The 21,589-nt window shown below is 33.1% G+C and overlaps 3 protein-coding genes across 4 annotated transcripts; 2 read left to right on the top strand and 1 right to left on the bottom strand.

Annotated features, from left to right (window-relative positions):
- The first annotated feature begins 888 nt into the window (after positions 1–888).
- On the top strand, positions 889–4,256 carry LOC137807438 (uncharacterized). Of its 2 annotated transcripts, none has more exons than XM_068608083.1 (7): positions 889–1,191; positions 1,539–1,580; positions 2,713–2,795; positions 2,887–2,988; positions 3,097–3,311; positions 3,493–3,587; positions 3,671–4,256. In XM_068608083.1, the coding sequence occupies exons 1-7, from the start codon at positions 1,050–1,052 to the stop codon at positions 3,922–3,924; spliced, it is 933 nt and encodes a 310-aa protein (XP_068464184.1). In that variant the 5' UTR covers positions 889–1,049; the 3' UTR covers positions 3,925–4,256. The 2 variants fall into 2 exon arrangements, with proteins under 2 accessions (XP_068464184.1, XP_068464185.1); XM_068608084.1 differs by having other exon boundaries at positions 962–1,354; positions 2,887–2,989; positions 3,098–3,311.
- Positions 4,257–6,700: 2,444 nt separating this feature from the next.
- Positions 6,701–9,925, top strand: LOC137805907 (transmembrane 9 superfamily member 9-like). The gene is made up of 7 exons (XM_068605788.1): positions 6,701–6,915; positions 7,317–7,481; positions 7,572–7,681; positions 7,781–7,889; positions 7,977–8,089; positions 8,197–8,347; positions 8,454–9,925. The coding sequence occupies exons 1-7, from the start codon at positions 6,796–6,798 to the stop codon at positions 9,612–9,614; spliced, it is 1,929 nt and encodes a 642-aa protein (XP_068461889.1). The 5' UTR covers positions 6,701–6,795; the 3' UTR covers positions 9,615–9,925.
- A 2,753-nt stretch (positions 9,926–12,678) lies between these two features.
- Positions 12,679–21,589, bottom strand: LOC137807437 (probable cyclic nucleotide-gated ion channel 5). Its single transcript, XM_068608082.1, has 8 exons — positions 21,397–21,589; positions 20,025–20,112; positions 18,829–19,411; positions 17,645–17,857; positions 17,213–17,520; positions 15,327–15,438; positions 14,020–14,256; positions 12,679–13,640 (listed from the first exon to the last, which is right to left on the bottom strand). Exons 2-8 carry the CDS (start codon positions 20,084–20,086, stop codon positions 12,945–12,947), a joined length of 2,211 nt encoding a protein of 736 aa, XP_068464183.1. The 5' UTR covers positions 20,087–20,112; positions 21,397–21,589; the 3' UTR covers positions 12,679–12,944.

The following is a 21,589-nucleotide window of genomic DNA, read 5'->3' as shown; positions in this document are numbered from 1 at the left end:
ACATTTTTTAAAATTGAAATTTTTTAAACATCATTTATATTTTTTAAATTGAAGTGTAAATATAAAAAAATTATAACTATTAATTAAATATCTAAACTAAAACGAACAAAAATAGCAAACAAGTAAATTACTAAACAATAAACATATTTTGTAATAATTTTGATTGAAATGAATTGAGTTTTTATTTAATATACATAACTCATAGTTCTATCCATAAGAAATTAGATATTTAAGTTAAATTTAATTTAATAACAGAAAATATAGTCTAATTTATTTGAATTGGATTGAATTATCAAATTATCCAACTAATAAACATTTGTAACTTTTATCTTTCCTAAAATAAATACTATGAAAAAATACGTTCTTTTTTATGATTTCACATGTTACAATAAAAATCATCCTTTAACACCAAAATCAAAATGTAATAATTTTATAAATATAATGTTTATCCTATTTATATAATTTTTTCAACCCAGACAACATTTTAGTTCTTTTACTATTATTAGTTATTAGGTTTGGTCTTAATTTTTCTTTCTTTTACTTGGACAACCTAACAAACAGAAATTACAAACCTTAAAATAAAAAAACTTTCATATAAAAAATTAATTTTTTACAGGAAATGAAGTATGAAACTTCACTTTTAAAACATGAAGAAATAAAATTAAGGGTGTCTCTTTATTATTTTAGTTGGGCAGGTAAAGTAGAAGATGGAAAATGGAAGAAGGCATGACACAGAACCTCACTTCACCACCAACTTCATTTCACACATACAGTACAAGTTCAAGTTCAAGTTCAAGTTTTTGTTTTACTTCACAACTACCAAAATAATTAAAAAAGCAAAAAGAAAAAAAAAAGACCACCCTTTTTTTCCTGTCTGGTGTTTTTTTTGTTGAAAGGGTGTTTCTATGACAAAGATTATATATTATATCTATATAAGACCATGACATCCTATTCAGCATTTGTTCTTTCTTCAAGCATTCGTTATTCGTTTCAATCGATTAGCTATGAAGTAGAGAGAAGAGCAGAGAGAGAGAGAGAGTGAAGAAAAAATGAGTGTATCATTGACTGTGATGACCTTCAATCTCCATGATGATGAGCCACATGACAGTCCTAATTCGTGGGAGAAGAGAAGGGATTTGTGCATAAGCGTTATTACCAATTACTCACCCATCATCCTTTGTACCCAACAAGGTTTCTCTTATTGATTTCCACTTGGGGTTGCTCAAAATGCTTGCTTTCCTGCTTTTTTCTGCGATTTGGGTTAAGGTTTTGCTAGATCATTCTTGATCCTTCTGGATGAAGCTTGCTTTCAATATACAAGTTCTTTGTCAGCAGAAATGCGGTTTTTTTAAGGGTGGGGTGATAGTCATTGTTTGATTTGAAATTTTTTGCTTTGTTTGTGTATCTTATATCCCCTTTCTCATCTGATTGATTGATCTGGATTGTTTTAGTCGATATTGTGTTTTCTGTTTCCCCTTTGATTACTGTGATTCAATTTACTTACCCTCTTCTTTGTATTGATGTTCATCTGGATTCAGGAGTGAAAACACAATTGGATTTTCTCCAGCAGGGTTTGCCAGGTGAAGAACCTTTTGAATAAGTTGTTCTTCTGCTTCCGAAAATATTAATTTATGTCCACGCATATTGTGGTACTAGCATGTTTTGTATCTTACGACATAATGCACGTTCCATTGGCCATAGCCACGGCCTTGTTGCTGGATTACATGATTAGCTGCTGGTTATGAAGAGAAATATCTCAACGAAAGCATCATGTTGCTTAAAATCTGCATAAATTTTAAATGAACTACTGCTTGCTAAGCAGATGTTCTAATGTGGTGTCTGTCCAGCAGATTATTTGGTTTTGTTAAAATGATTGAGTAGTGTATTAAAAAGTGTCAAAATTTTACATAAATTAATATTCTTACTAGAATAAGAATCTTCATCTGTAAATAGGAGGATACACCCAAAAGTTGTTTTGATTAAATTCAAGGGGAAGTGGAACATAAGTGTTGTAGAAATTTATTACGATTTCACTTGTTATAAAATGCCAAAATGATCAAAATGTCTGAAATATCAGTCAAAAATCTTGCAGAGATAAGTGTAAGCACGGCTATTAGATGTTTCAGGAAATATTGCCATCTTTCTCCTGTGACTTGTTTATTTTTCTTTTACCATTTGGTCCTTTAATTTGAACACGAGGAAAATTTTCAGCTCAAATTGACTAGCTTGTGAACTGCAATAAAAGCAAATGATGCATTAAATGCAAGGAAGAATATGGGAATACTATTATCACAACATTGTGGTTATCAATCGTACTAATCAGCACGGTGAAACCTGGCGACAATTGGAAACTAGAAATATTAAGGAAAACTAATGCTCTTTACAAGAATGATACCTACCATTGTGTCTTTCAATCACTTATGAAAATCTTGTTTTGTTGAGGTGAGCTTACAAGATAAATGCAACTTCGATGGAGTTGTGTAAAGGTGCAAGCTCTTACCGAAAAGGGCTTTTTTTGAATACCAGTGGTAGTGCTTGTTGTAATGGCCTCTATCAAGTGGAGACTTCATTTTCATTTTCTTGTATTCAGCACTAACTCAAGTCACCGTTAGACATTATAAATTCACTTGTCTTTTATATAAGCAATTCCATCTAAGTATTTTTTTTTTGTACTTAATATTTCTTTGTTTCTACTTTGATGAAATTATTCAGGTTATGATCAGTTTGGGATATCACGGAAAGGGCCCCAAGACACTACTGACGAACATTGCACTATCTTCTATGATAAGGAAAAGGTGCAAGATTTTTTTTCAGTAATTGGTATTATTTTTTATTTAACTGATTGAAGAACTAACTGGTTCACCCATTTTCCCCCCTTAAATAAAGGTCGAGCTTCTTGAAGGTGGAACGTTTTGGTTGTCTGAGTCTCCCTCTGTACCTGGAAGCATTTCATGGGGTTCAGAAGTTCCTTGCATAGCAACATGGGCTATATCCTTATGATTTAGAAATGAAATTGCAGCTTCAATTGTTTTCAAACTTTGTTTTACTTTTGTTGGACAATCTTAGGATCACTTGGTTCCTTGACATGATGTCCACACATTTCAACTGAAAGGAGTTGAGCCTCCTGGATTCTCATTTCAGATAGTAAATACAAACATGGACGAGTTTAGTCCTCGGGCCCGCAGACGAAGTGCTTTACTTACATGGCAGCACATTGCATCCTTACCCCCTAGCCTACCAGTTGTGTACTGTGGAGGATTTAATACACAAAAGGAATCAACTACTGGACGCTTTCTTCTTGGAAGATCAAGGTAGTTTCTTATCACATATACTTCCAATTGTTTGTTACCATCAATATCAATTTCATATCAAGTTCATATTTGCTTTAGTCTTGGTCACCTTTGTTACTCATTTACACTGGATATGTGAAGAGGTACATACAGACTACTGTAGAGTAGTTTGTAACTTGTGTGTTTATGTAACTGAGTGCAGAGAACATGGTGTTGTTGGGGATATGAGGGATGCATGGCCTAGTGCTCGTAGGAGAAAAAATGTTGACCTAATCCGCACTTATCATGGATTCAAGGGTACTTTTCCCTGTGCTTTTTTATACTATTTGTTTTATGGTATTACCAGTCACTTACCTAGCAATATCTGGTGTTATTATTAGGGGAGAAACAAGGAACCCTTGAATTCTTGAAGCTAATTTTTAGAGCTCTTTGCCTCTGCTGGGATCGGCAAACACAGGATCTTCACATTGATTGGATCCTTTTCAGAGGTAGATCTCTGATTCCTGTTTCTTGTGAAGTGGTAAATGATAACATTGATGGGTATTATCCATCATCACATTTTCCTATATGTACCGAGTTTATGCTTCCTCGCACTGTAAGAATGCTAGAATCACCTGTACAAGAAGATAGCTAATATTTTTTACTAGCCAAGGAGGTAGATCTCTTTTTCCCTCCATCATGTCTTTATATAGTGTAGTGTTATTGAGGAGAAGAGTATTGAAGTATGAAAATGTGGACACATCATTATCAGCAAAATTTGTTAGCTGAATACTGGCCACATAATTGAGGATCATGTGTTGAAACACATATTATTTGATTTGCTTGTCATTACTTTGATTTTGGAATGTTGTGATATTTATGACGTATGATGTGAGTCTGTGACCACACTCCAAAATGTGGATGGATTAAATGACTTCAGAAACTGAGTTTGTTAATACATTGATAGAATGTCTGGATTTTTTCCTACTGAACCAGCCTCTTGTATTATCTATTCAACTTATTCATACAACTTTATCTTTAAAGTTTGAAAGGATTTCGTGTGCACTAATGTATTCAGATTCCTCATATAACTATTCCTTTTAATTTTTATTCATGTCATTAAATAGTAAGGATTCGATGATAATTACTTGTTTACAGTTCTACTAAATAAAATTACTTAATATGTGTTGCATGCTGCATCTTTACTAGTTAAAAGTTATAGGAGTAGTATCTCATAACCTCTTAATACTGTGTTTGTATGAAAACTGTTGGGGATCCCACAACTAAAGATAATGATATTGTGCAAACCTTTCACTTTATAAGATCGGTTTTGTAAGGTTGAGTTGGACTAAGTTCACCTTTTAATATGATATGAAAGTCATTTTGAAACCTATTCTAACGATGTTTGTTATGAGATCGTTATCGGACTATTCTTAAATATATTTCCACGTATGAGTTTGAAGGTTGTCTTTTATAAGATTGAGTTAAATATAAAGTTTTTATCTTAATAAAAATCCTTAGATTGAAAATATAATATGTTTGGGATTAAGACTAAATCATTTTTAAAATAATGAAAATTTTATAGGAGATTTTTTTACATTAAAACAAAGAAATTTTAAGTGACACTGAAATAAAAAGGTAAAAAGTTGAAAATTTTGTTTTCTGGTTTTCTTATCAACTGTCATGTTGAAGTTTTTGGTTTTCATTCTTTTATTTCTGCACCTCTCTTTACCTTTGTGTTCTTTTGCTTTTCTCTTATTCTCACTCCTTTCTTCCCTTCTCCATCCTTCTTTCAAACACTCTTACTATACTTCTCTTCTTCTCTCGGTTTTGTTTTGTAACATTCACCCTCCTATGTTTTTTTTATTATCCATATCCTAGTAAAAATGTATTTTAAGGGTTAAGACTTCTGACATTGTTATTCCATCACAGGTCTTAGAAAAAAATAATTTCTTTTGTAAGATAAAAATAACTTGTGAAGGATTAATTTATAAAGAGTTACTCATTTAACATTTAAAGATTGATTTAAATTTAAGCACAAATTAATTTTATTAAAAAGTTATTTTATTTATTTTTATTTTACTCTCGTGTAAAAACTTGTAAATAAAACCTAAATTTGGTATAGTAATGGTTTCTGAAGTTATTATCTGATTAATATATATAAATTGTATACATTTCTTCATAAACGCTTATGAAAAATGAAGAAATAAGCTGCTTAAATACAACTTTTGGATAAACTGTTACAATGTTCTCTATTTAACTTGTTGATTTTAATTTATCTATAAATTAGTTTTAGTTTATGGATTTTTTTTTCTCATATACATATCTATACAAAAATATTTACATAATGCCATAATTATTTATATAGTCTAAATAATTGTATTAAAAATCATACTCAATAAAAGTCAATTAGTAATGGATTAATAATCTTTACACTGATTGTACTTAAAATTTAGTTATGTTTTATGAATAGCTTTGTTATTGATATTTACTTTTTTTATTTCAATTTTTTTTTCATATTTGTAAGTTTGAAATATGAAGTAATAAGAAAGGATTAGATATCTGTTAATCTATAATTATAAGTTCTATATGGATAAATTTCTTTAAAAAATAATTTATTCTAAGTTCATAATTGCATTTCGTCTGGTTGAAATATAATGTCAAATCTAATGTCATTCAATTTAATCAAAAGTGTTATAATTTCTTATGTAAAGAAAATAATGCAACAAGCAACAGAATTGATTATCTAATTAGATACATTTCACAATCTATATATTTGAATTGAATTCAAGTCTTTAAAAGGAAACCAATTTTTTTTCTTACTAAGCCTATATCGCATATTAATAAAAAAAGATATTAAAAACGTTTGCATTTAATTTGAGTTTAAAAATTAAAATTCGAATCATATATTTGGTCAAATAAGATGAGGTCACGGGTGCAAATTTTTAGCTCTAAAAAACAACATTAAGGATATTTCATTAGTATAAAAAATAGAAATTATTATTTCATGAATAAATTATATAAATTTGGGTTTGAAGTTGAATCCAATCACCTAATAAATTTTGCTAATTTGGCATCATCAACTTCTAGATTCAATTATTGAAATAATAATTAGAAAAGATAATGAATTATTAGAGAATTTATGATAAGAAGAAAGTGGAAAAAAGTTATATATGGATGATGCAGTGTAATTAGATTTATTATTAAGTGTGAGTGTGAAGTTAATTGAAAGTAGGTGAATGGAGTTGGAGAGTGGTGGCATGATTTAACATGAACGAACCAATTGTTCCAAACATGGTGGAGAGTTAGTTAATCACCGTTAAAACATCGTGATCCATTCAGTGCCGCACGTCATGATCTCATTCATGTTCATGGGTTGGGAATGTCTCACACTTTTTTGTGTCTCAACTACTTTTTAAAAAAACCACATTTGTATTTTAACGAACAAAACAATAAAATCTGACAAAAAAAATCACCACAGAACAGAACAGGGGAAGAGAAAGAGAGCGTGTGTTGCTTGGAAACAATGGCGAGGGAGCCTCTGGCTCGTGACCTATGCATCTATGTGTGCATCTGCATTCTACTCATTGCCCACCAAACTACCTGTTTTTACCTCCCTGGTGTTGCCCCTGAGGATTTCTGGAAGGTTATTCCATTTTTTCTTTTCCTTCAAAATCTATTCTTTTTAAGTAGTTTAGGCCTGTTCATGTTAGATCAGTTATGGATCATGTTGGTTTTATGCTTTCTCTACCCTATATTTTTCACCTTGCTGGCTGTAGATCCTTACTTTATTCATTTTCATTTGCCGAGGTGATGAACAATTTAGATTCTGTGATGAGATGTGATTTGGATTAGTTTTCATGGCTAGTTTATGCTAATCGTCATTCCATCATGCAATGCCAATGGCTGCAATAAGGCCTGTGTGAAACTTTGCATGTTTGGCATTCTTAGATTGCACCCAAGTTTTGTGTTTCCTAGACATAGTTGAGATGATTTGTGGTGATTTGTGACGTTTAATTATTATGATGCTGTGTTGATTGGTGACAGGGAGATCCATTGAGGGTGAAAGTGAACAAACTGTCTTCCACAAAAACACAGCTTCCTTACTCATACTACTCACTGCCTTATTGTCGCCCGAAACGTATTGTTGACAGTGCAGAAAATCTGGGGGAAGTTCTCAGGGGTGACCGCATTGAAAACTCACCCTATGTGGTTGGTTTGAATATTTTGGGCAGGTTCTAGCTTTCTACCTTTTCTTTGTTAGTTTCAGAACTAAAATATTAAGCATTTCGATTCTTCCAGTTCAAAATGAGAGAACCACAGCTGTGCAATGTTGTTTGTCGTCTAGCTCTGGATGACCAGACGGTAAAAGAGTTCAGGGAAATGATAGATGATGAGTATCGGGTGAACATGTGAGGCACTAATCACCCTGAAGCTTATATCTCATGAAACTTTGTTCTGGCAATAATGCCTTTGTGACAAAAGGATATTTTATCCTCGCATTGTTGCAGGATTCTAGACAATCTTCCTTTGGTTGTTCCTATTAGAAGGCTTGATCAGGAATCTTCCATGGTGTATCTGCATGGCTTCCTTGTTGGTCTTAAGGGACAGTATTCTGGAGTATGTACAACCTAACTCACTACTCACTCATACTTTATACCCATTCTTTTTATTTCATTTTGACCTCCAGTGCTCAACTCTTCACAGATCAAAGAGGAGAAGTATTTTATCCACAACCACTTAGCATTTGTGGTTAAGTATCATAGGGATCCACAGCTAGGATTATCAAGGATTGTAGGATTTGAAGTTAAACCATTCAGGTTGTGTTGTCATTCTTTTTCACGTGGTTGTTTAAGTAGTTTTGTGCTACTCTCTTGATTTCATCGTTAGTAATGCTTGTACATTGAAATTATTCCTATGAATTCAGCGTAAAGCATGAATACGAAGGAGATTGGAATGAGAATACCCGCTTAACCACCTGTAATCCCCATGCCAAAAAGCTAGTCACCAGCTCTGAAACTCCTCAAGAGGTTGAAAGCAAGAAGGAAGTCATTTTTACCTATGATGTTGAGTTCGAGGTTAGTTACCACAACTCACAGCAATTGAATTACCATTGTAGAGTGCTCCTAAGAATTGGATTTGGATGTTGATTTTATTTAACTTGGTGGAATTTTGAGCTTGTAGGAAAGTGATGTGAAGTGGGCATATCGGTGGGATACCTATCTTCTAATGGCCGATGACCAGATTCACTGGTTTTCAATAGTAAACTCTTTGATGATTGTACTTTTCCTTTCGGGCATGGTGGCTATGATAATGTTGCGGACACTGTATCGTGATATCTCAAAGTACAATCAGTTAGAGACACAAGAAGAAGCACAAGAAGAGACAGGATGGAAACTAGTGCATGGGGATGTGTTCAGGCCTCCACCAAACTCAGATTTACTGTGTATATATGTTGGAACAGGTGTTCAGTTTTTTGGAATGATTGTTGTGACCATGATGTTTGCTGCCCTTGGATTTTTGTCTCCCTCAAATAGAGGAGGTTTGATGACAGCCATGCTCTTGTTGTGGGTATTAATGGGATTGTTTGCAGGATATACTTCAGGGCGTCTTTATAAGATGTTCAAGGGAATAGAATGGAAGAAAATCGCTTTTGGAACAGCCTTTATATTTCCTGCCACTGCCTTTACAGCATTCTTTGTGCTAAATGCTCTGATATGGGGGCAGAGGTCTTCTGGGGCAGTGCCATTTCAAACAATGTTTGCTCTTCTTTTACTATGGTTTGGCATCTCATTTCCACTAGTATTTGTTGGTGGTCTTCTGGGGTTCAACAAAATGCCACCAATTGAGAATCCTGTTAAGACAAACAAGATAGCCAGACAGATTCCAGAGCAGGCTTGGTACATGAATTCTTTATGCTCTATTCTAATAGGAGGCATACTTCCATTTGGTGCAGTCTTCATTGAGCTTTTCTTCATCCTCACATCAATCTGGTTACACCAATTTTACTATATATTTGGCTTCCTCTTCATCGTACTCATCATCCTCATTATCACCTGTGCTGAGATCACAGTTGTACTATGCTACTTTCAGCTGTGTAGTGAAGACTACAATTGGTGGTGGAGGTCGTATCTCACTTCAGGTTCCTCTGCACTCTACCTTTTCCTATATGCTGTATTTTACTTCTTCACTAAACTCGAGATCACAAAACCAATATCTGGAATCTTGTACTTCGGCTACATGCTGCTGCTTTCATATGCTTTCTTTGTGTTGACTGGTACAATTGGTTTCTGTGCATGCTTCTGGTTCACAAGGCTCATCTATTCATCAGTGAAAATTGACTGAACCTTCCCAATATTAGTCTAATGCTCGTAGTTCTAAGTTGAAGCACAAAAATTTTAGTGTGGTGTTGTAGTTCTGTTTTTCTTTTTTTCAGTCATCAAATGTATCTCTAGTATTCATATTTTGTATTCTTGCTTAATAATATCCTCCCTCTCTCATCACTGTACTACTATTGTCTTGTAATTTGTAAAACACACAACTATTGACCAATTATTGGTCTTCAATGCCTAACTAGAAAAAAGAACATTTGCAAGTGCTAAATACTAAATGAAAATTTGTTGTTAAAAAATACTAAATGTAAAATTTGTTGTTATAAATACTGGTATGTATGCAAGTGGCTCTACTTGAATTGTGATAGTATAGTTACCTTGATTGCTTAGAGATTATGAAACCAAAAGGTTGGAGGAAGGAAATAAGGTATTGATTATACAACTTCAGTTGGGCAAGTTCTGCTAGTTAGGGGTGTAACTTTTCATGTTGGATTGAATTTAATTTAAATTTTTTACCCAACTTAAAATAAATTTATTTCAATTGAGTTGAACTGAATTTATTTATTTTATTTAGTAATCCGATAAAATTTAGTTATAATTAAATTGGGTTGAGTAATTTGAAAAAAAAAACATTTATTTAAAAACTTTAAAATAAATATTTTTAATGTTTCTTAATAATTATTTCGTAACAACAATATTTATAAATTACACTATATGTATAAAAAATACTTATATTATAAAATATAAATTATTTTTCATAACTAAATCATTAAACAAATAATTTTTTTTATCATATATTTATTATTATGTACTCGAATTGGATCGACTCTGGAATTTGAAATTCATGAATTTGTTACGCCAACCTTCTTCTTACACCTTCCTATAATACTATAATGACAAAATCCTTGTACTTTCTAACAAATGCAATGCGAAGTATATTAAAAAGTTTTTGTATATAAACATTATGAAAAAATATACATCAATATAAAGATTCTAGATAAATAGTATCTAAAATGCATAATCCATAATAAATTTATAATTATTCTGAATTAATCAAAGATGCACTTCTGCAGATGAATTTAGAGACTATGGTGAAGTAAAAGGAGTTATTCTGTTATCCATGCAATGCCATGCAGGGTCTATAAATAATGTACCTATAGAGATGTGGGACCAGTCATGCGCGGGTCGATTTGTAGTTCGTCAGAAAAAATTGTAAGATGGATTAGTATATGCTCGTTCTGCATAAAAGCATAGCAAATCATCAGCAGCGCAGACTGGTTCACTAAAAAAAAAAAATCATAATAATTTCACAACTTACATCAAAATACATCTTTAATAAATATTAATATTTTAATTATTTATGTATCCTGTGACTGTTTTAAATTTTTTGGAAAAATCCAAGTGCAAATTATTTTTTTATGCAAGGCGTTCTTCTTATATATTAATAATAATAATAATAATAATAATATTAATAATAATTAGAATATTATTAATAATAATATTAATATTAATAACTATAATAATATTAAAAATAATATTATTATTATTAATAGTAATAATATTAATATTAATAGTAATAATAATTATTATTATAATAATAGTAATAATTAAAATAATAATAATTTTAATTCTAATTTTAATAATAATATTATTATTAATAATGTTAATTTATACTTATATATAAATGAGATTTTTCATTATAACTGTTTTTGGTGTACATAAGTTTTATCCGATTCTACCTTATTTAATATATTTTATTTATTAATATAAGGAAGTATTTTGTCATTTTATATGAATTATTAAAAAATAAAATTATTTTTTAATTTTTTAAATTAATATTAATGTACAATTTTTATATGACTCTCCACTATTTTTTTTATTGTTCCTTATTTTAAAACAACAAACAGAACATACTCTCATATTTTCACACCAAGTCTCATATATATAAAATAAAATAACCTTCTCTTTTAATATTATTTTTTGTTTCTTCAATAAATTCCACTGAGGAGAATCTCGTTCATCCTTTTCAAAACCATCTCAGCGATTTTCTAGTCAACAATCCCACCCAAAGAATTATAGGCAGTCATCTTCTACTACTTCCAACTTCTCAAATTTTAACAAAACTTAATTTCAAATATGCAAAAAAACACCATCATTCTGCTTCAGATTGTTGGCACACGATCGACCATCTCATTCTTCTATGAGTGCTAATGCATATCACTTTTCTTCTTCAGTTTGTGATGATGTTGAACCCTCCATTCTTGGCACACCTCTCAACTTTCACCAAAATCCCTTACACAGATTCTGATTCTGTTACCATAGTAATAGGTATGGCTTACCAATTAAACACATAGGTTAGGTTCAACTACTAATACTGATTCCATATCTGCCAATCTTTTTTCTCTAAATAAATAAACTTTTACATGTTCCTCATATTACAAAAAAAAAAACTTTTAAACGTTTCTCAATTTGCAAGAGATGACATGTTTTTCTTGAATTTCATTCTGACAAATGCTATGTTAAAATTTAGAAAAGAAAGGAATCTTACTTCAAGGAAGACTTAAAATGGTCTATATGTATGTGTTTGATGACTTTATTCATGTATCTCAGTGTACTGTTAATTCTTCTGTTAATTCATTGCCAAAAACCTTCATGGCAACACCGCTTTGGTCATGCACATGCTAATATCATTAGTCGATTCTTGAATATTTCTCACAATATCAGTCATAATCTTTGTGATTCTTGTGTGCTTGACAAAATGCATCAACATAAATAATGCGGGATCACTCCACCAACCGATCTGGTGTTAACTTTGAAGAAGCAATAGACGATCTTATATTCATGGGGAACAAAATTGAAATTGTTGGAGCTCAGGTGAGAAATCTTTTATTCAAAATGAGTAACTACATTACTTTTATGACTATAATGCTTTGTCGGACAAGCTTCCCGGAGAGCTTTTCTATGAATAAAGTACTGTAGAAGGTTTTAAATTACACAAAGAAAATGATTCCGATGGAAAAGCACTAGCATATTAAATGTCAGTTGCATTGTGAAGGATGAGAAATAAGACAGCTTGATTGTGCAAGTGCAAACCAATAACTTGAAATAAACTTGAGAGCAATATATCAGTTTACATGGCAGGTGGCAGGCCTAATATGACAGCCACTTGGCTTTAATGTAATATTATAATTTACATGGTAACAGAGGAAGAGTCATTACAAGTCTTGAAACCCTCACAACTGTAACCAGGATAATTGTATAATACACTGCTTTCAACCTTCTTCACAAATTAAATCACAGTAAACGAAAACAAGCATTTTAAGAGTAGTCATACATGAAAATTTTAGTCAGCGTCATCTGCAGAGAAATCAGGCTCTGGGGGTTTCTGTAGTTTCACCAACTCTCTGGCAGTCTTAGCAAGTCGATTACGATGTACGCCACGAAGAGTGTGTGCAGCAAACTTTGAGGCTAACAGGGCAGCACCAAAGCTGTAGGAACTTCCACCAGCATTTTCATGACTTCCCTCTGATTCATCAGCATCTTCTTCCTTTTGACGAAGCTTCATAATTTTCTTTTTAGAATACCGACGCCATGCTGCTTGAATAAAGCATGCAGCCCAAGTCCTCCATTGCTGGGAGTAAAATCGGAAAGTGTGTTGAACCTGTCTACTGTGAAGGCGTCTAAATTGACTGGCAACAAATTTTAACTCATCAGCAGTTAAGGCAAAAGCCTCAACCTCCATTAATGCTTTAACTGTTCTAGTAGAAGATGGGAGATTAGAACCAGATTTGGGATCCAGGGCCCAGGTTAATAGCTCCTCCCCACAGAAGTCCGCTTCCTTCAGAAAACTGCGGTTGAAAAATCCACTCCTCCCACCATCTGTGGTAACACTCTCAAGGCGACCACGTATGATGAAAAGCATCTCATCAACTGGATCTCCTTCCCGAACGATGTAAGTATGCTCTGTAAATAAACATGGTTTCAGTCTCTCACAGATGGCATCAAGCAATCTCTCATCCATACTCTCAAATAGTGGAACCTGCAAATCCATGAAAAGCAACCAATGAATTAACAGAGTAGATACTCAAAAATAATTTTATGAGTTAGTCTAAGAGAAATCAGGTCCAAAATATCTGAGAGGAACTGTGTCATTTAATGTCTAAAGAGAATTCGGAAAGCAAATCTAGATGTCGAGTGAATTAAAGAAGGTCCAAGAAGTTATTCTCTTGCAAAACAACCAAATGCACATAACCTGGTGTGATTGTTCAGCTGTAAGATAACCATTAACCATAAATATTGAACAGATTACTACAAGTTGGTCCTTAGTTTGTCAGAGAAAAGAGGGTCCAATTTAGTCACACGCTTCAGATAGAGGGCATTCTTGGTGTTAGTTTATTTTCAAGTGTTTGAAAGCATACCCTCCTCACTAAGGCCAAACAGAGATGACGCTTAATATCTCTTCGAAGATCCTTTGGTAGACTCTGAACTAAATTTTCTTCATCTACACCACGAGTTGCCAGCCACTTATATTGATCATACCGTCTCACACGCTCTCTAAGCTCTTGTGGGAGTAACCGATGATGCATCCACTGTTCTGAATCACGCCTTTTAACTCTCATTTCCTCTAGTCTAATGGTGAGAGACTGAAGATATGTCTGTAATCATGGGAAAGACAAAAATCCTCAGTATCAATTACAAACAATCTTCTCTTACATACTTTTATGGACATAAACTTCAAAGCCATTTATTTGCAAGGCTATTCAGTGATAGCAAGAAACAAAATTTAGAACAAACTTTAAAATATCAAATTCTCACGGCACATTATCTGTGTGTTCATGCGAATATCCATTTGATTTAGTTTCTTATTGCACAGCCACATTAGTTCTTAGACTCTCTTGACATTAAAAGGATAGTTCTCAACTGTGTCATGTAAGGAGCATATTAGGTGAGTTAATGTTAACAATTTAAATTTGCATGGAAAAGTCAAGATTAGTTCTCACACTTTCATTTGATACTCATTATTTGTAATATCATGTGTGTGAGCTTGCTTCAGTTTACAACATCTTGATGGGTGCCATAAGAGCCACCATGAAATGAAAAAGTTGGGAGAAATAAAATTGTTATCGGACAAAAAGCAGCGGTGCCTTTTTTATTATTATAAAATATTGCTTAGAAGTTTAAAACAGACCAACTTCTGTTTTTTCATTGACTACTCACACCATGTTACCCCAAACAAAAACAAAAAAAGTACAAGTACAAATACATGTCAGACAAATGTCATCAATGCGTCGTGTCAAACACACGGGCTCCGTGTGTTCAGACCAAAATAGTGAGTTCATGCTTTGTAGGTTCCCATCATGAATACTAATATGTAGTTCATAAGTTAAGACACAAAATTTACCAATAATGCATTCATCTTCAACAATGCATTCATATGCCATCTCCAGTGCTCTTACAAGGGAGTAACTAAATTACTATCAGGGGCTAGTTACTACATTTTGACCATACATATAGTTGTAAAATTTAATCACTTGGATATCAAAATATTGTTGATAAGCATGAAAATTAGCATTGGGTGATTATTCAACTATTCAAGTATCCAGTATATTTGACCCAATCAAATACAAGTCCATGGAAACTCTTGCAAGTTCTGAACAAACTGAATGACAAGACTTCCAGCAATTTTACTTTCATGATATGTTAAGCTCGTTGATTTGAAGTATACCTGCATGTTGCCAATCAGAAGTGCAAAGAGGATGAGACCAAAAATAGCTAGTGCTATTGAAAAGATAACCTCCCCAGGATAGGTGCTAGTTTGAAGCCCCTGGCCAAGTGTACTGCAGTGAAGTCAATAAAAAGTTGGTTTTGGCATATCAACTGAAGGGAGAGAAAGGGAGGAGGGTAGGGGAAGGAGAAGACATGGGAAAAATAATTTCTTCAACAAAAGTAAATTGAAAATGTAAAGTACATCCAAAATTTCTCAGTATTTGATAGAAACTAATCAGATGAGTGTTAATATATTCAGAACAATAAATCTATTCCCTTTCTGAACTGATATAGAATCACTATCAGTATCAAAAAGAAAGGTTACAGATTATATCTGTCAATGTCATTTTCCGTATTATTGGAAAATAGAAGATAAAAGGTAATGCAACAATTTATTTGAATGACATGGAAACCTCCCACCCTTTTTGCACTCGACTTCTACCTAAACCATGCTCATATCCTCTTTTATTTTCTTTATTAACCGACTTCCCCCCAAGTACACTTGCACTGTGGGCAGATCGGCATAAGCCTCTTGTCTTCTCACACTCTTCAGCCTCAGCAACCAGTATAATTCCCTTAATACCCTTCCAACATTTTTCTATTTACTCCTTTGTAAGAGGGTGGCTAAAACTATTCATGCAAACTAGTATTTCCATAAAACACTTCAGTCCAAGAATGTTTGAACATGGAATTAATAACCATATATATCCTACAAACTTATTAAAATGATAAATTTCATGGACTAGATCAATGCTAAATTTACAGACAAACTAAAAAGGTCTAATTTTAGAACAAATCGTGAAATAGGACAAAACTGTAGGACATATATCACTTTCTAGATTCTAGATTCAAAATAAGAAACCAGTGACCTAGGTGTCAAACTCCATAAAATGATAAAAATTAATAGATATTCTTCAAATGGTATGGTAATGCCATTAATTTTATTTAATGACAAGGCTAGTAACCTACTTTCAGAAATTAATTTTAGGGTTTGCCTTACAGAACAAAATTAACATAGTCTGAGAGATTGTGGAACACTGATTGTAAGAAAAAAGGTTAATGGTAGCAACAAACAAAGATAAGATTTCATAATGAACAACTAATTACTAGAACTATAATTCCTCCAGTGGTTTAGCACATATTTAAATTTTCTTTGCACTAATCTTTTCAAACACTCAAACTGCATTTGGATGAAGAAATAAGGATGAAGGAATTAGAGATGAAAGAAGTGGAGAAACAATAGAAGTGGGGGGAGAGAAATGGGGATTGATACGTCCCACGACAAGAATTTCCCACCTCAAGGGGCTGGAGCAGTTGCTCTTTTTTTGTTTCAAATATTGAAAGGTAAATAAATTTTTGTAACAAAATTTTATCTTTCGTCCAAAATAGTAGGTGTACAAAGTACAATTCTTTTGGTTAACTCTTTATTTGTATACTTTTTTACAATTTCTTTATTTTCTACTCATCCAAACAAGCAGAAAGAAATTTCTACAGTTCTTTCCCTTTTATTTCTTTCTTGCCTAATTCCTTCTTCATTCAAACAACAGAAACACAAGGAATATTCAAGAGGTACAACACAAATAGAGTTTAATTTATCCAATACCAATAACCAACAGTTTTTCCTTCTAATTTGTTTAAACTAAGTACCTTGTTCGAAAACAAAGTAGAAATAATATAATCATTCCATTCAGAAATACATACTTCTGGAGGATCGTTTGCTATTGCTATATCAGTGTATTCATGGTCAGACATCTCACAAAATATACATGTTTCAGTCTATCTCTATTAGCCTGTTTTGGAATGGCCAACAGATGTCCAAACACCAAAGAAAACAAAATTAATTACCTCAAATTCTGGAGCCCCCACCATAAACAGTAACAGTATTTGGAGATGAATTTCTTAGATGAAATTATGCCAGAAGACAAGACTTGCTTGAAAATTCCATAATCAAAAGGTGGAGGATCACCATCTGCAGAGCATGTTGACTTTAGAATATCTTCACTTCTATTATGCCAAGCACTATAACCTTCCATGTGCTGGTTCCCACAATAAAGGAAATTTTTATTGCACAAATTGTCAATGTCACTGCAAGCTTTCTGCCAGCATGAGTCATTGCGTTCAATAGCTAACAAGTACCAAAATGCACCAACTATCTGCAAATGATCAATGGTGAAAAAAGGCCCATAATAGCATGACTAGTGAGATTGTAGCTCAAATAGAACAAGGCAGGGATTTTGCTGAATTAAGCATCATGAAAAAAAATAAAGCAAAGCTTACATGACTGGCAAGCATGTATAGCAGCAAATAATATGCAGCACCAGCCCATGCAGTTTCAGCAAAGACACCAGCTGTTCTCTTAAGCTCTGAAGTCAATGGTACCATTCGGAGAAATCTAGGAACATACTGAAACAAGATAATGAATAGCAAGGCCTGCTTTGTTGTTAGCACATCTGAACCTTTTGACCTCAGAAGAAATCTCCAAACCACAATCTGAAATCAAGAACAGACCAGAGAAAACAAAAGTAGGTGTTGAGTTTTGTTATACTACTTAAAATTGCAGACAATAAGCACAAGCATTGAGTTATGCAAATAACTGATGTAACTTTAACTGGATCCACTAAGCAGTCACTAAGTGTTTTGAATATGTAAACCAATGTCTAGTAAGCAGTTGCAAATTTCATCTGACATTAAAAGGAGAAATAATTATCTATAATCATAAACCAAAACAGTTCAAATAAATTTAGAAGAGAATCCCCGTGTTTAGTAGTTTTAAACCAGGAAAACAGCAATACAAAAAGATTTGGGTGCTTTATCATATTAATAATACCAACTCTTGATCCAAACACAAATAAACAAGAAACGGATGCCATCCAAGATATTATTTTATACTTTATAGCATGGTAGTAGAATCGAGATACAAGTAGTGTATCAGAGAGCTGATATTATGAATTGTAAGATTCATAAACATTAACAAATTTAATATATACTTAAATATATAAGATATGTATACATGCAAGATACAATAAATTATATATATATATATACCACACAATTTCACCAAAACAACCTTTAAAAAAATAATGTGGTGGATACATGTTACTAAACAAATTCTGTCTATCCTTTTCTATTTACTCATTTTTTAAAATCCACGTTGATTCACACAATATGGAATCGTTTCGTTTCGCGATTCAACGATTCTTTGTGCGAATCGCACGATACAGCTACGATTCATGGACAAAAAAGATTCTTCAAACGATTCGTATTGTGGGAGGGTGAAACCGTATCGTTTCATTCGATACGTATCGTAAATCGTAAGATACTAACTACAATGCTTTATAGCAATCCAAAGTGCATGCTACCAAGCTACAAACACTTCAAATACAAGAGTGTCTCATGTCAGAATATTCAAGCAGCTAAAATAAAAAAGTTGACTCAAGATAAAAACAGTTTTTTTTTCTGACCTGTGGTATAGGCAACACTGATAGGAAATCAATGATGAAATACCGCTGCAAGTATCGTTTGGCTATCTGTGCCGAATCTATCACAAGCTCACCCCGTCCAAAGACACGAGAAGATGGAGCAATGTAAGCAGTACGAAATTGGAGAGCCATGTGTATAAGATAGAAAGCATCAATCACTGTCCTTAACGTTGTAACTATTATCGCCAACTTTCGGTCTATGCCAAGACAGTGAAATGAACTATTAATGACTGGGAGATAAAAAAACAGTGGATCTATAGACACAGCCAAAATGCATGAGATAACAAAGAGTTTATTCCATAAGAGCAGGAATTTGTCTTGAGGGTCAAATATCTTCTTTTCTGATACTTTAAGATCTTCTGGGAACACTGCCCTAGATACTCCCAACCCAAGCGATCGCCCAATTGATTTCAGCCCTTCAGATCCCCTTCTCATACCCCTTTTAAAAGACCTAGAAGTCGTGCTGCTTCCGTGACCACCATGGCCTAATTTATCAATACTAAATCCAGATTTTATAACTCCAGCATCAGAAGATGAAGATAGTGTAGAATCCAAGGCCTCCAACCTAGAAATTAACAGAATGCACAGAAAAATATCACTTTTGTCTGAAATCATAACTAAGCAATTGCATGCTCATAAACAGGAATGTCAAGATCAATTCCAGAGCAGAGAAAGGCAAAGAGGAGAAATTAAGAAACAAGAGAATGCTTTGTCATATATCATGAGAGATGAAGGTCGCTATGAGTTGAACACCATGATAAACATTAATTCTATTTAAGAAAGCTACACCAACAAGATCCATGTAAAGCATTTTAAAATTGCAAGTGAGAAACTAGTTTTTCTATGGTTCAACTGGACAGCCATCTGGGGAAATTACACAGTAGCAAATTTTCTACTTCTAAAACCGTTACAGTTTACAACTGACTGAATGAATGAGTGACATAGCATATGGTTAAGTGGTTATATTTCCTTCCACACTATATAGACAAAAAAGTAATTATGTGTACTGATGCCAAAAGTTTGAATCATATTAACATAATTAATTCTATAGTGGGAATTCAGAAATTGCTATAACTTAGGTGAGCTAAGAACATGCAAATAAATACCATTAACAAGACTACCTTCTCCTTCGTATATCTATAATAACTTTTAAATGAAAATATATTGGATGGTGATACCTCAAAAAATTTTCCCGCTGGCCACCCATGTATTCTGACTTGTGACCACAGTCAAACATCATTCAACAGTTGATTACATATCCATAACCTGCAGAAAAACAAAACAAAATTAAAAACATTGAATAATAAATTAATAATATTGCCATCTTCAAGCTCAGATTCCAAATGTTCATTACAACGCTCAGGCTAGAGGTTTCTGATTGAAATCTGGAAAATATATAGTTTCAAGAAATGCAATTACAGAGATTTAAAACTTGAGCGCATGTTCACTTTCTTTGGTTCATAAACCATAAATGTAGATCTACTATTTAGTGAAGATCGATAGCACCAGCCAAATGTACCAAAGGTTGCCACTTGCTTGTTGTGTATCATCTTCCTTCTCGCATGATAATTGTGAAAATTTTCATCCTCCAAACCAAACTGCTGTTTACTCTATAGTTTTTATATAGCATCTTAACATGGTAAAATCAAAGGCTCATACTCTTAAGCTGGCATTAAAGTTCCCGGAAGTATCATTCTTTAGATGTTCCAACATTCAGAAATAATCACTCTCCACCTCTATTCCCCCGCCTCTAATTTCAAGATTCACAAGCAGATCAATGTCGCATTGATACTCTGAAACAACTATTTCAATACATTTAAATAAAGATGGTTCATCCTTCAACATCATAATACCAGTTATTGGAAATCAGCCACTAAGCTGAGCCAATACACAAATTGTAGCGGGGCATAATTAAAATTAAAGGGAGATGAATTCATTTCATAGGAGAGTTTGACATGAAGTAAATGTCAAGGGAGTAAAAATCGTTATCCCTTAAAAATCAAAGATGCCAGAAACATAAAAAAAAAAAAAAAAAAAAGATCCTCGCAATTTCAACGGATGCAGAGTTATTATCTTTTGTTGTTAAACAATGAAGCAATAGTTAGCTCTACCTCACTGCAAATTCATCTTCAAAAACACCGCATAATACAATAAATCAAGAAAACTCTCGGGTATGAACCGAGAATGGACGGCAACCTGCGACCAAAATTTTGCCGCCGGTGATGAATCGGCGTCAACGCTCATAACTCGACGTTGGAGTCAAAATTAGCAAAAAAAATTATCTTTCCTGAGTCCTTATCTTATCAACAAAAAATAAGACTCCTAAATTTTCTCCGCCTAACCAAAATTCGCGGTAGGGTTAACTGTAGATGAAGTTCAAGCTCCAACAAGAGCAAGTAAAGCCTCATCCTCAACAACTCTCTCCGACCAAAATTGAACTCAAAATTCCATCGAAAATCAGCAATTCGAAGCTAATAAACAGATTAGAAACTCGAACGGTGGTTCCATTAATACAGAGAAGAAAAAGTAGGGAAAAAAAGAGGAACGGACCTGGTATGAGAGAAATAAACGGTGTTGAACGGAAGTAGAAGATGGAGTAAGAGGAAGAATGCATTTATGACGGAATCTCGTCTCTCAGAGACTGAGTCGCTGTCATCACAGAGAAAAGGAAAGAGGAAGGAACGCAAAGAAAAATTATCAAATTATATTGAAAATAAAAACACTGTAATAACGAGTGAAAAAC

This window comes from Phaseolus vulgaris, chromosome 3 (assembly GCF_000499845.2).
Source record: "Phaseolus vulgaris cultivar G19833 chromosome 3, P. vulgaris v2.0, whole genome shotgun sequence".
Taxonomy (NCBI): Eukaryota; Viridiplantae; Streptophyta; class Magnoliopsida; order Fabales; family Fabaceae; genus Phaseolus; species Phaseolus vulgaris.
Note: the sequence above shows the minus strand (reverse complement) of the source record. Positions and strands in the feature narration are given on the sequence as shown.

Bases quoted from the DNA above. Each gene is read 5' to 3' on its own strand.
- LOC137805907 (XM_068605788.1), top strand. From the start codon at position 6,796: ATGGCGAGGGAGCCTCTGGCTCGTGACCTATGCATCTATGTGTGCATC. The intron at 7,482-7,571 runs GTTGGTTTGAAT...CGATTCTTCCAG, and splicing joins TTGAAAACTCACCCTATGTG to TTCAAAATGAGAGAACCACA. The intron at 7,682-7,780 runs GTGAGGCACTAA...GCATTGTTGCAG, and splicing joins GATGAGTATCGGGTGAACAT to GATTCTAGACAATCTTCCTT.
- LOC137807438 (XM_068608083.1), top strand. From the start codon at position 1,050: ATGAGTGTATCATTGACTGTGATGACCTTCAATCTCCATGATGATGAG. The intron at 1,581-2,712 runs GTGAAGAACCTT...GAAATTATTCAG, and splicing joins TCTCCAGCAGGGTTTGCCAG to GTTATGATCAGTTTGGGATA. The intron at 3,312-3,492 runs GTAGTTTCTTAT...AACTGAGTGCAG, and splicing joins TTTCTTCTTGGAAGATCAAG to AGAACATGGTGTTGTTGGGG.
- LOC137807437 (XM_068608082.1), bottom strand. From the start codon at position 20,086: ATGATGTTTGACTGTGGTCACAAGTCAGAATACATGGGTGGCCAGCGG. The intron at 19,412-20,024 runs GTATCACCATCC...GTTAATTTCTAG, and splicing joins CAGCGGGAAAATTTTTTGAG to GTTGGAGGCCTTGGATTCTA. The intron at 17,521-17,644 runs GTAAGCTTTGCT...GATCATTTGCAG, and splicing joins TATACATGCTTGCCAGTCAT to ATAGTTGGTGCATTTTGGTA.